Source organism: Hypanus sabinus, chromosome 11 (genome assembly GCF_030144855.1).
Source record: "Hypanus sabinus isolate sHypSab1 chromosome 11, sHypSab1.hap1, whole genome shotgun sequence".
NCBI classification, from domain to species: Eukaryota; Metazoa; Chordata; class Chondrichthyes; order Myliobatiformes; family Dasyatidae; genus Hypanus; species Hypanus sabinus.
Genome location: NC_082716.1, coordinates 83507884 through 83521593, shown reverse-complemented (window position 1 = coordinate 83521593; position 13710 = coordinate 83507884). Strand labels below are relative to the sequence as shown.

The window sequence follows — 13710 nt, the reverse complement described above, 5'->3', positions numbered from 1 at the left end:
GGCGGAATGAACAAAAACTATAACAAACATAAGTTTTGAGTTCTTGAGATAAGACCAAAAGACCACAAAGTATAGGAGCAGAATTAGGCAATTTGACCATCAATTCTGCTCCACCATTTCATCATGGCTGGTCCAATTTTCCTTTCAGCCCTAATCTCCTGCTTTCTCTCTGTATCCCTTCATGCCCTGACCAATCAATCTATCAACCTCTGCCATAAATATACATAAAGACTTGGCTTCCACAGCTGCCTGTGGCAACAAATTCCACAGATTCACCACTCCATGGCTAAAGAAATTCCTTCTCATCTCAGTTCAAGAAGGATACCCCTCTATTCTGAAGCTATGTCATAGACTCTCCCTTCATGGGAAACACCCTCTCCACACCCACTCTATCAAGATTTTTCACCATTCGATAGGCTTCAATGAGGTCCCCCCTCATTCTTCTGAATTCTAGTGAACGCAGGCCCAGAGCCATCAAACACTCTTCGAAAGATAGGCCATTCAATCCTGGAATCATGTCCATGAACCTTCTTTGAAACCTCTCCAGTTTCAGGACATCCTTTGGAAGATAAGGGGCCCAAAGCTGAACACAATATTCCAAGTGAGGCCTCACCTGAGCTTTATAAAGTCTTAATATTACATCCTTACTTTTATATTCTAGTCCTCTTGAAATGAATGCTAAGAACCTTCTCTCTAGTAATGGTAAATTCACACACTTCATGACCCCTGAAACATGGAACTTACACCATACTGTTAATGTCTTCCACAGTGAAGACTGTTGCAAAACACTTATTTAGTTTTATCTGTCACTTCCTTGTCCCCCATTATTACCTCTCCAGGATTGTTTCCCAGTAGTCTGATATCCACTCTCACTTCACTTTTTCACTTTGTGTATCTGAAGGAACTTTTGGTATCCTCTTTATAACTATATCATGTGCCTTCTGAATTGCTTTCTGAAGTTCTGACCATTGCTGCTCTGACACCATCCCTACCATTGTTCTTTTCCAATCAATTCTGGCTAGCTCCTCTCTCGAGCCTCTGTAATACTGATACATATGTCTTTAGCTTCTCCTTCTCAAAATTCAGGATGCATTTGATCATACTTTCTCCTGAGGGTTTTTTTTACCTTAAGCTCTCTAATCAATTTCTGTTCATTGCACAGCACCCAAACCAGAATAGCTGATCCCCTAGTGGGCTCCATCATGAGCTGCTCTAAAAAGTCATCTTGTAGGCACTCCAGAAATTCCTCTCCTGGAATCAAGAACAAATTTGATTTTCCCAACCTATCTGCATATTGAACCCCCCCCCCCATAATAATTGTATTATTGCCCTTTTGTCATGAATTTTCTATCTACTATTTTAAATTGTAGACCAAAATTTTAGTGCTCTTTGGGGGTCTGTATTCAACTCCCATCAAGGTCTTTTTACCCTCATTGTTTCTTTAGCTCAATCCACAATGATTCAATGCATCCATACCTATGCCACCTCTTTCGAATGAATTGATCTCATTTTATACCAATGAAGTAACATTGCCACCCCTGCAAGGATACAGCGTGTGTCCTTGGACATTGAGCTCTCGACTATAATCTTCTTTCAGCCATGATTCAGTGATGCCTACAACATCACATGCCACTCTGCAACTCTGCTACAAATTCATCTACCTTATTCCACATAACTGTTGTAACATGTTGTCAGGTTTCACTGCTAATATAATGGCCTCTCTGTAATACTTCACTGCTAAGGTAATGGTTTCTCTGTAGCAATGTTTGGGTTATGACTAGAGATAACGGGGGCTTTGGAATGTATGCTAGCCAATGAGAGGCATGTTTTTATTTCTTACGGGTCTGGGAGCAGGGATTTTGCGGTATTTTGTCTGCAAGAAATGAAGAGGGAGGACACGAGAGGAGAGAGTTTGAAGACCGCTGGACAGAGTGGACTAGGAACGAGGGTCTATAGCTCAGTGACTCTCAGAGGAGGTCGATGGGGGACGAACAGGAAACCGTGAGCTCCAAAGTGCACATTAGACTTACATTAAAATGGGCCCTCTTTATTTTTGTTTTTTTACTCACCCTATAGTCAGATTAAGATTTATAAAATCAATTATTACGTGCTGGCCAGACCTCAGGGTTACACTGTGCACATTCAGTCCTGTACTTACCCTTTTCAATTCTGTCCACCTTTTACATTGCAACTTAAACATTTCATTCCCAACTTTATCTGAGGTCCGAGCATCGGAATTTATCAGCATCTGCCTCCACAACCTCTCCACTAACCATTCTGGCATGCTGGTTCTCAACCCCCGCAACTCCAGTTTAAATCCCACTGTGCAGCATTAACAAACCTTCCCCCTCCAGTTTGGGTGCAAACTGTCCCTTCCATACAGGTCCCACTTTCCCTAAAAGGGAGTCCAGTGCCTAATGATTGAAAACCTTATGTCCTCCTGCCTACACTAACTCGTTAGCTACGTATTAACCTGTATAATTTCCTAGTTCTAGCCTCACTAACATGTGGCATGGGTAGCAATCCTGAGATCACAATCCAGTGGGTCCTGCCCTTTAACTTAGCAACTAACTCCCTGAACTCCCTATGAGCACCTTGTCACTCATCCTACCTATGTCATTGGCACCTACATGGACTACTACTTCTGGTTGCTCATCTTTCACTTAAGAATTCTGAGGACTCGATCCAAGATAACCGGACCTTGGCACCTGGGAGACAACATACAATCCATGAATCTTGATCTCGCCCACAGAATCTCCTGTCCATTCCCCTAACTAAGGAATCCCCTATCACCACAGTGTGCCTCTTTCCCCTTACTTCCCTTCTGAGTCACAGAGACAGACTCAGTACAAAAGACCTGTGACTTTTCTCTGTTAAATCATTCCCCCCCCAACCGTATCCAAAGTGATATACCTGTTGTTGAGGGGGGTGGCCACTAGGGTTCCCTGCACTGGCTCCTTAACCCCCTTCCCCTTCCTGTCACCCAGTTTTCTTTGTCCTGCACCTTGGATGTAACTACCTCTCTATATGTCCTATCCATCACCCTCTCAGCCTCCCTAACATTCCCGAGTTCATCCAGTTTCAGCTGCAACTCCTTAAAGCAGATTGCTAGAAGCTGCAACTGGACGCACTTCTCACAGATGTGGGCATCAGGGACACTGGAGGTCTCCCTGCCCTCCCACATCCTGCAAGAGGAGCATTCCACTATCCTGATGTCGAAAGTTTGCCAGAGATGGTGTTAAATCTGAAATCAGCGCAAATCAAAGAAAATTTGAGTAGAGAAAGATGCAGGAGTAGGAAAAAGGACAGGATTAATTCACCAAAAATCCAGCGTATTCTTCAAGAGCTGAAGCAACTTTCTTTTGTGAGGTATTTTATTTTTCTACATCTCTCTTGAATGTTGAAGTCTCAGTTTGTACAGTTTATTTATCTTTGTAATAATAGCTCATTGCTTCTGACTGCTTCGGCTCTTGACACCTTGTGGGACAGTGCTCTGGCAGGCACACCCCATAATGGCTGTTCTCTGCTACAAGCACTTCTGCATCATATCTGTGTCTCCTTTTAATTACACACTGTACTTCATTTCACAGATGGATTGCATATAACCCTTCAAATTTGTATTATAATTATTGCGATATCTTAATGTTTTAATTTTTTTGAATTGCCATTACCATTCTCCCTTGCAATCATTAATGTGATTCTGTACTCTCTGATCCCATTATTCTGATATGAGCACATGATTTGAACTAAACAAAATATAATCAGTGAAGTTATATTGTGTAGCTGCCTCATCTCTTTAATTACCTTAACACGTCCCTGTCGTGCTCTTTGCTGGTGAGCTGTGAATGAAATGAAGAGCTTTCTTTTAGTTGAAATTGAGTAAAAGCCATCAAGCCAGGGGTTCCCAACATGCGGTTAACAGTCAGGGTCCATGGCATAAAAAAGATCGGAAACCCCTGCATTAAGCAACAAGGCTGTCTCCAGCACAAGGCCTTTATCACTGATGACCATGACTATGTCACATTTTTTGGAGCTTCTTCACCTGTCTAACCTCAAATCAATAAGTAGGCAGCTGCCACTCTGAAGGACTGAGCTCCCTCCAGCCATTTATCAAACTCACAGAGAAGTTGTTCGGATGTTCTCTCTGCTCCTCCCATCTGGGTTACCATGATACCTTCAGCACCCTGACAAGGGAATAAGGGGCCAATGTTCCAGTGTGTTTAAGAGGATAGGAATTTACAGGGATAGAACAAACCCCACATTTCCAGCCTTCACTCTCTTGTTAATCACAAATCCATTGAATTCTGCTTTGAAAATATTTAATGTTTCAAAATCTCTACTTACACCGCACTTTGAAGAAGAGAGTTCGAAAGACTCATGATGCTTTCAGAAGAGCCTTTGCCTTATCTCTATCATCAATGGGAAACACTTTATTTGAGCCTATGACCCTTAATTCTTGCTTCTCTCACAAGAGGAAACATCGCCTTTGCAGCCATCTTGTCAAGACCCCTTAGGACATGGGTTCCCAGCCTTTTCTAAACCATGAACACCTACCATTACCCAAGGGGTCTGTGGACCCCAAGCTGGGAACCCCTGCCTTAGGATCTTCAAGCCTGCTCTCGTGCTGCTAAACTTGAGTTGATGCAAGCCTACCCTGTCCATCTTTCTCGGTAAAACAACACACTGGTTCCAGAATACACAAGAGGATGCAGATTCTGGAATCTGCAGCAGCAAGCATTCTGCTGGAGAAACTTTGCAGGTTGACCAACATCTGTGAGGGGAAGGGAACTGAGCAAAAGCATTCTTCAATATATTTCTCAATTTGGTTTTTGGTTTATTGCCTCAATCTTTACTAGTCATAATATTTACAGGACCTCCCTACTTTCCACAACTGGATTAAAAAGCACAGTAGATTCAGATCTTGTATCACTAAAGGGAAGACCGCTTAGTGATATAGTACAGAATCTGGCTTGTTAGCCCCCCGGATCTGCACTGTCTGGTGTAGACTGGTATGCATCACCGTCTGGTATGGAGGGGCCACTGCACAGGATTGGAAAAAGCTGCAGACGCTTGGAAGCTCAGCCAGCTCCATCATGGGCACCAGCCTCCCCACCATTAAGCTCATCTTCAAACTACGATGCCTCAACAAGGTGGCATCCTAGGTTAAGGATTCCCACCCCCCGGGTATGTCCTGTTCTCGTTGCTACCATGAGGTAGAAGGTACAAGAGCCTGAAGACACATGTTAGGAGAAGCTTCTTCCCCTCTGCCAACAGGTTCTGAATGGACAATGAACACATGAACATCATCTGAATATTGTTGCTGTCTTTTTGCATTAATTTAATATTTATACATATATATATATATATATATATATATATATATATATATATACTCTATTTCTTATTGTATTGTATAGCATATTTTAATGTATTGCATTGTCCTGCTGCTGCAGAACAACACATTTTTGACATATGTGTTGATAATAAACCTGATTCTGATTCTAATGGTAATCTAATTGCACAGTGGTGTTCTACATTATTAACAATGAGACTCATTTTATCTGCCCACTGCCCCACTTCACTTCTATCAACATTCCACCTTAATTTGCATGCACCGTTTGCTGCTGAATTTGTTTCTATACCCATTTACCATGAATGCAGGTTACAAAGTATGCATGGTTTTCAGCTTGACTATCTCTGGTTGCCTTTCTCCAAATTCTTCCCTATGTCCACCACCAAACCATTAACTACCTGCCAGACTTCTGGAAGAAATTGATGTAAATGCACAAAGCCTAAGCCTGCTGGTTCATTTTTTTAGTATGTCTCTGACAACCTGCATTGTCAGAGCACAAACTTATGTACTCGTTTGTCCATGTCTGTGCAACTGTACATCCACACTTACGTGTGTGTTGTTCTATTCCAACTACAAGGAATTATTTTCAGGACAGGGAACAGAGGCACGGTTTTTCCTTGCTTATGATAACATGAATCCCAAGACTTCTACTACTATCACTGGTTGTCAACACTAAGTGGACCATAGCCAGAAAATCAGCTGTGTCAGATTAAAGATTCTTGTACTGTGCCCTGTTGAATGTCTTGAAAGCAAGTGAACCATGAACTGATACACAGTAACTCAGCCACTGTTTTGCCCCAGTCATGTACCTGATGACACCAAAACAGAGAAAAGCAGAACTTATTCTTTTAACCCTGCCTCTACATTCCTAGAACTAACCAGCCTCATCACCTCTTTCAGAGAATTTATTGATTTCATGCCATTTACACAATTTATCAATGGCTTTTTTCCAAACTTTGGACTAGAAAATAGATTGTTACACCAAACTTATTTAATGCACAGCCTCTGCAGCTGTCAAAGGCACTTTTATTTTAGCTTAATATTGTTCAGTCTAGTTCAACAAGCTCTGCATTGCAGTGCTGTCTATATTTGAGAGGAAGTGCATCATAGCACTATGTTAAGTTGGGAGATGGATTTGGATACTAAATACTACTTGGATTTGTATTTGACACTTTGTCCTTATAGACTGGTAGATCCTGTCCATCATCTTACAAGTGCTAACTTAAAAATTGGACCCATTTGCACTTACGTCTTTATCTATAACTTGGTCAAAAGATTAGTTCAGCATAAATAGTGCAGAGTGCACTCATGACTACTCCAAGGTGAAATTATAACTATTGGGAAATCAGCATGAATACTTCCAAATGCAGCTCACAAGAGTGTAGCTATTGTTTTTGAGACTGTTCAGAGGTGACGTTAACAGCATTAGGTCTTTCAGCTTTCAAAACCAGAATCAAACATGCAGTCAGATCATACCCTAGTTTTTTTACCCTAGTCTTTAATATCTATGTACATCAAAAAGCTTCCCATCATGGTTTTGGAATTCTTAATGGGTTCCCTACCTCAACAGTTTCTGGCCAGGCCCTCTTTCCAATGTTGCTATCAGATGGGAGGCACAGGAGGTGCAACAACAGCTTCTTTCCCACTGCCATCTTTGTTTTGAACTGACCTGAAAAACTACAACACGACCTTAAATTATTTTATTCTCTCTCTTACTCAATTTTATACTGGTGTCTTTGCTTATTCTATATGCATGTAAATTTTGTTCATTTTATGTTGATTTATGTTTGTCTTCATCTTGTAATATACTGGGCTGCTGCGGCAAAAAGCACATTTTCATGGCATTTAAACCCTGTGCATGTAAGCCTCTGACAACAATAAACTCTATCATTTATGTATGGCTCTATAAACTGAATAAGTATCTCCAAACTGCTGGATTAGTGTGGTGTCCCAGCAGATTTCAGACCCGTCTCCCTGCAGTGTCTAGATTATGAGAACGGCAAAGGATTGTCTGGGCAGAAGGCTGGTGCAGGAGTCACAGTCAACCTTTCTTTTGGGCGGCAGCTGAGCCAGACTGTGGTGCCCTCTTTGGCTGAGCTCAATAATGCTGGCTGGCAGCTCCAGAAACCCAAGTTCAGTTGTAGCCTTGGCTGCTGCCTGCATGAAGTTTGTACTTTTATTCCATTTTCCATGTGGGTTTCCCCCAGATCTTTTGGCTCCTTTGTCACAAAAAGGCTGGTTGGAAGGTTAATGGCTTACTGTAAATGATCCTAGTGCCGGTGAACATTGATCACATGAATCAGCAAAGGTTACAGGCTATGAGTGGAGGATTGGGATAGATGGAATTACTTTGAGAGTTGGAAATGTTTTCCAATGGCATAAAGAAATTATGGGAATTATTAGAAACCAAAAACTCTGCTTAAACTAATGATTAAATTAAGCGTTTCTGAATGGCTGGCATTGCAACTTATTAGTTTCCTCTGTGTGTTTACAGGGGTGGCCTTACCCATCCCTTCTCTTCTCCAATCCCACTGTTCTCTAATGTCAGGCTCTTGCACCTACCTGATTTTCATCTCTCTAATATCAGCAGTTGGACCTTAACCGGGACTGTAGCCTCTGTGTCAATTCCTTAAACATTTCCCTCTAGAAAACCAATAAAACCAAAGAAACCAGAATCTGAAACAAAAACAGAAACTTTGGAAGAATCCAGCCCATCAAGTTGCATTTGTCCATAAGACCAAATGACAGGGGCAGAATTCAACCACACATCCCCTTGAGTCTTCTCTGCCATTCCATCATGGCTGATCCTTTTCCTCTCTCAACCCCATTCCTTTGCCTTCTCCTCATAACCTTTGACACCCTGACTAACCAAGAACCTATCAACCTCTGTTTTAAATATACCCAATGCCTTGGTCTCCATGACTGTCTGTGGAAGTGAATTCCACAGAATCAGCAGTCCATGGCTAAAGAAATTCCTTCTCAAATCTGTTCTAAATCAACATCCCTCTATTCTGAGGCTGTGCTCTCTGGTCCTGCAGACACCTACTATAGGGAACATCCTCTCTGCATACACTCTATCTAGGCCTTTCAATATACAATAGGTTTCAATGAGATCACCCTACATTCTTCTAAACTCCAGCAGTTACAAACACTCATCAACAAACACTCATCCCATGAACAAAGGTGATGAACTGAGAGCTTGGATACATACATGGAATTATGATGTAGTGACCATTACGGAGACTTGGCTGGCACCAGGGCAGGAATGGATTCTCAATATTCCTGGATTTCAGTGCTTTAAAAGGGATAAAGAGGGGGGAGAAAAGGAGGAGGGTGGCACTACTGGTCAGGGATACTATTACAGCTGCAGAAAGGGTGGGTAATGTAGCAGGATCCTCTTTTGAGTCAGTATGGGTGGAAGTCAGGAACAGGAAGGGAGCAGTTACTGTACTGGGGGTATTCTATAGGCCCCCTGGTAGCAGCAGAGATACCGAGGAGCAGATTGGGAGGCAGATTTTGGAAAGATGCAAAAATTACAGGGTTGTTATCATGGGTGACTTTAACTTCCCTAATATTGATTGGCACTTGATTAGTTCCAAGGGTTTAAATGGGGCCGAGTTTGTTAGATGTGTCCAGGATGGATTCCTGTCACAGTATGTTGACAGGCCGACTAGGGGGAATGCCATACTAGATCTAGTATTGGGTAACAAACCGGGTCAGGTCACAGATTTGTCAATGGGTGAGCATCTGGGGGACAGTGATCACTGCTACCTGGCCTTTAGCATTATCATGGAAAAGGATAGAATCAGAAAGGACAGGAAAATTTTTAATTGGGGAAGGGCAACTTATGAGGCTATAAGGCTAGAACTTGCGGGTGTGAACTAGGATGATGTTTTTGCAGGGAAATGTACTATGGACATATGGATGGACATGTTTAAGGATCTCTTGCAGGATATTAGGGATAACTTTGTCCCGGTGAGGAATATAAAGAATGGTAGGGTGAAGGAACCATGGGTGACAAGTGAAGTGGAAAATCTAGTCAGGTGGAAGAAGGCAGTATACATGAGGTTTAGGAAGCAAGGATCAGATGGGTCTATTGAGGAATATAGGGTAGCAAGAAAGGAACTTAAGAAGGAGCTGAGAAGAGCAAGAAGGGGGCATGAGAAGGCCTTGGTGAGTAGGGCAAAGGAAAACCCCAAGGCATTTTACAATTATGTGAAGAATAAAAGGATGACAGGAGTGAAGGTAGGATGGATTAGAGATAAAACTGGGAAGATGTGCCTAGAGGCTGTGGAAGTGAGCAAGGTCCTCAATGAATACTTCTCTTCGGTATTCACCACTGAGAGGGAACTTGATGACAGTGAGGACAATATGAGTGAGGTTGATGTTCTGGAGCATGTTGATATTAAGGGAGAGGAAGTGTTGGAGTTGTTAAAATACATTAGATGGATAAGTCCCCGGGGCCTGATGGAATATTCCCCAGGTTGCTCTACGAGGCAAGGGAAGAGATTGCTGAACCTCTGGCTAGGATTTTTATGTCCTCGTTGTCCACGGGAATGGTACCAGAGGATTGGAGGGAGGCAAATGTTGTCCCCTTGTACAAAAAAGGTAGTAGGGATAGTCTGGATAATTATAGACCAGTGAGTCTTGCGTCTGTGGTGGGAAAGCTGTTGGAAAAGATTCTCAGAGATAAGATCTATGGGCATTTAGAGCATCATGGTCTGATCAGGGACAGTCAGCATGGCTTTGTGAAGGGCAGATCGTGCCTAACAAGCCTGATAGAGTTCTTTGAGGAGGTGACCAGGCAAATAGATGAGAGTAGTGCAGTGGATGTGATCTACATGGATTTTAGTAAGGGATTTGACAAGGTTCCACACGGTAGGCTTATTCAGAAAGTCAGAAGGCATGGGATCCAGGGAAATTTGGCCAGGTGGATTCAGAATTGGCTTGCCTGCAGAAGGCAGAGGGTTGTGGTGGAGTGAGTACATTCAGATTGGAGGGTTGTGACTAGTGGTGTCCCACAAGGATCCGTTCTGGGACCTCTACTTTTCATGATTTTTATTAACGACCTGGATGTGGGGTTAGAAGGGTGGGTTAGCAAGTTTGCAGACGACACAAAGGTTGGTGGTGTTGTAGATAGTGTAGAGGATTGTTGAAGATTGCAGAGAGACATTGATAGGATGCCGAAGTGGGCTGAGAAGTAGCAGATGGAGTTCAACCCAGAGAAGAGTAGGTGGTACATTTTGGAAGGACAAACTCCAAGGCAGAGTACAAAGTAAATGGCAGGATACTTGGTAGTGTGGAGGAGCAGAGGGATCTGGGGGTAAATGTCCACAGATCCCTGAAAGTTGCCTCACAGGGAGATAGGGTAGTTAAGAAAGCTTATGGGGTGTTAGCTTTCGTAAGTATAGAGTTTAAGAGACACGATGTAATGCTGCAGCTCTATAAAACTCTAGTTAGGCCACACTTGGAGTATTGTGCCCAGTTCTGGTCACCTCACTATAAGAAGGATGTAGAAGCATTGAAAAGGGCACAGAGAAGATCTACCAGGATGCTGCCTGGTTTAGAGAGTATGGATTATGATCAGAGATTAAGGAGCTAGGGCTTTACTCTTTGGAGAGAAGGAGGATGAGAGGAGACATGATAGAGGTGTACAAGATATTAAGAGGAATAGACAGAGTGGACAGCCAGTGCCTCTTCCCCAGGGCACCACTGCTCAATACAAGAGGACATGGCTTTAAGGTAAGGGGAGGGAAGTTCAAGGGGGATATTAGAGGAAGGTTTTTCAGAGAGTGGTTGGTGTGTGGAATGCACTGCCTGAGTCAGTGGTGGAGGCAGATACACTAGTGAAGTTTAAGAGACTACTAGACAGGTATATGGAGGAATTTAAGGTGGGGGTTTATATAGGAGCCAGGGTTTGAGGGTCGGCACAACATTGTGGGCCGAAGGGCTTGTAATGTGCTGTAATATTCTATTTTCTATGTTAAACACTCCTCATATGTTAACCCTTTTATCTGCAGAATCATTCTTGTGAATCTCCTCTGGACCCTCTCCAATACTGGCACATTGTTCCTTAGATAAGGGGCCCGAAACTCCTTACATTACACTATGCAGTCTGACCAATGCCTTACAAAGCCTCAGCATTATATCACTGCTTTTGTATTCATATCATTTCAAAAATGAATGCCAACTTTGTATTTGTCTTCTTTACTGTTGACTCAACCACAAGTTAATCTTTAGGGGATACTGCACAAAGACTCCCAACTGCTCTGGTTTCCTCCCAAACTCCAAAGACATATCAGTTACTAGGTTAATTGGTCATTGTAAATTATTAGATGATTAGTCTATAGCTAAATCAGGGAATACTGGTGGCGGGGCTTGTAGACTGGAAGAGCCTATTCCGTGACGTATCTCTAAATAAAATGAAAAGAAAAACATTAATACTTTTATTTAATGATGTCCCTTACAAGTTGGATTATTTTTGGGTGTAAAGGAGCTTTGCCAATGCAAGTTGCTGTTTGAATGGTGTGCACTTTTAGCTTAACATAGTACTTGGTTTGTGTTTCCTCTCCACAGGGCCATGACCTATTGGCTAAATCGCGTCCAGTCCTTCTTGTACTGCACAGACAACAGCCTGGCCGGGATCTTTTCAGAGGAGAGCCGGAGCTGCACCTGCCCCTACGACCAGCTGAGCTGCCAGAAGCCCATTCCGTGTGTGGTGGGTGAGGGGACATCCTGTGTGGTGTGTGCTGCCGATAATCGCACCCGCTGTGGCGGCTGTAACGAAGGCTACATGCTGGCCCAGGGGGCCTGCCGGCCGGAAGTAGCTGACTCCACTGAGCAGTACATCGGTTTTGAGACTGAGCAGGACCTGCGGGACATGGAGATTAGGTACCTGCTGCAGAAGCGAGATAGCAAGATCATTGTGCCGGCCATCTTCATCAGCAATGACATGCGCCTCAACAGCTGGTTCGATCCCTCCTGGAGAAAGCGTATGCTCCTAACACTGAAGAGCAACAAGTACAAGACCAATTTTGTCCATATGATCTTGGGCATGACCATACAAATCTGTTTGACTAAAAATAGTACTTTGGAACCAGTGCTGGCTATCTATGTGAATCCCTTTGGAGGTAGTCACTCAGAGAGCTGGTTCATGCCCGTCAATGAAGACAACTACCCAGACTGGGAGCGGACTAAGGTGGATGTGCCTCTTCAGTGTTACAACTGGACTCTGATACTGGGCAACAAGTGGAAGACCTTCTTTGAAACAGTCCACATCTATTTGAGGAGCCGCATCAAGTCCAGCGGCAACGAGAGCCTGTTCTATGAGCCACTTGAATTCATCGACCCTTCCAGGAATCTGGGCTACATGAAGATCAGCCACGCCCAGGTGTTCGGTTACAGCATGCACTTCGACCCTGATGCCATTCGGGACTTGATCCTGCAGCTGGACTACCCGTACACCCAGGGCTCGCAGGACTCCGCCCTGCTTCAGCTGCTGGAGATACGAGACCGAGTGAACCGTCTGTCCCCCTACAGCCACCAGCGGCTGGACCTCTTCACCTGCCTGCTCCGCCATCGGTTGAAGCTGACCACCAGTGAGGTGGTCAGAATTCAAGCCTCCCTCCAGGCATTCAATGCCAAACTCGTCAACCCCGTCGAAAATGAAACCACCAAATTATGCAGTTAATCGCCAGCACCCCTTAGTACCAGGGATGAAATTGGTAATTCTTTCCTTGATGTTTTTTTGTGTACAACTTGTTTGATTCAACCATGGATTTTCCCATGCAACAAGCACCAGTCCTTATTCTCTAAGTTAGTTGGTGAAGCACCAAATCACAGGAGCAAACCAATGACCTGAAGCCCTTTGATTATCCAGCCTCTTCAGCGTGCGCCTCATTATCCAACAAATATACCTGTTCAACCTTGTTCCCAGGACTCTGGTAAAGCAAGCAGAATTATTGTGCCGTGCTCCCTCCCAGACGGGAACTATTAACACTGAACGGTAGCGGGGGTGAGGAGTAGCGCGTTGCACCCATTATATTTTTTAACAATGTGGTTGTTAAAAAATGATGACACCGTCTGTGGTGACATTCTTGACCCATGTTCCTGTAGCAAACACCAGCGCAGAAACAAATTGGTATGAGTTGATGCATTTTTTTTGGTTGTATAATTATTTTAATAATAATTAGTGTTGAAGGACTAATGTTTTTCAATGGTATTGTTTTTACTGTACATGAAAGCCTTGCGTGCTGTGGTTGCTCAGTAATGTTTCCTTTTTCTAGGTGAGCCCAGTCGTGGTGCAAAGTGATCTAGAGTCGAACACAAAGGCACCTATTTTGTCCTCTTATTTGGGC

The 13710-nt window shown here is 43.4% G+C and overlaps 1 protein-coding gene across 1 annotated transcript in view; it reads left to right on the top strand.

Annotated features, from left to right (window-relative positions):
• Positions 1–13224, top strand: part of LOC132401622 (BMP/retinoic acid-inducible neural-specific protein 3-like) — a 219767-nt gene extending 206543 nt beyond the window's left edge. The window contains exon 7 of the mRNA XM_059983643.1: positions 11930–13224. Coding sequence (XP_059839626.1) covers positions 11930–13043 — 1114 coding nt within the window. The 3' untranslated portion in view covers positions 13044–13224. The remainder of the gene's footprint in view (positions 1–11929) is intronic.
• The last annotated feature ends 486 nt before the right edge of the window (positions 13225–13710 follow it).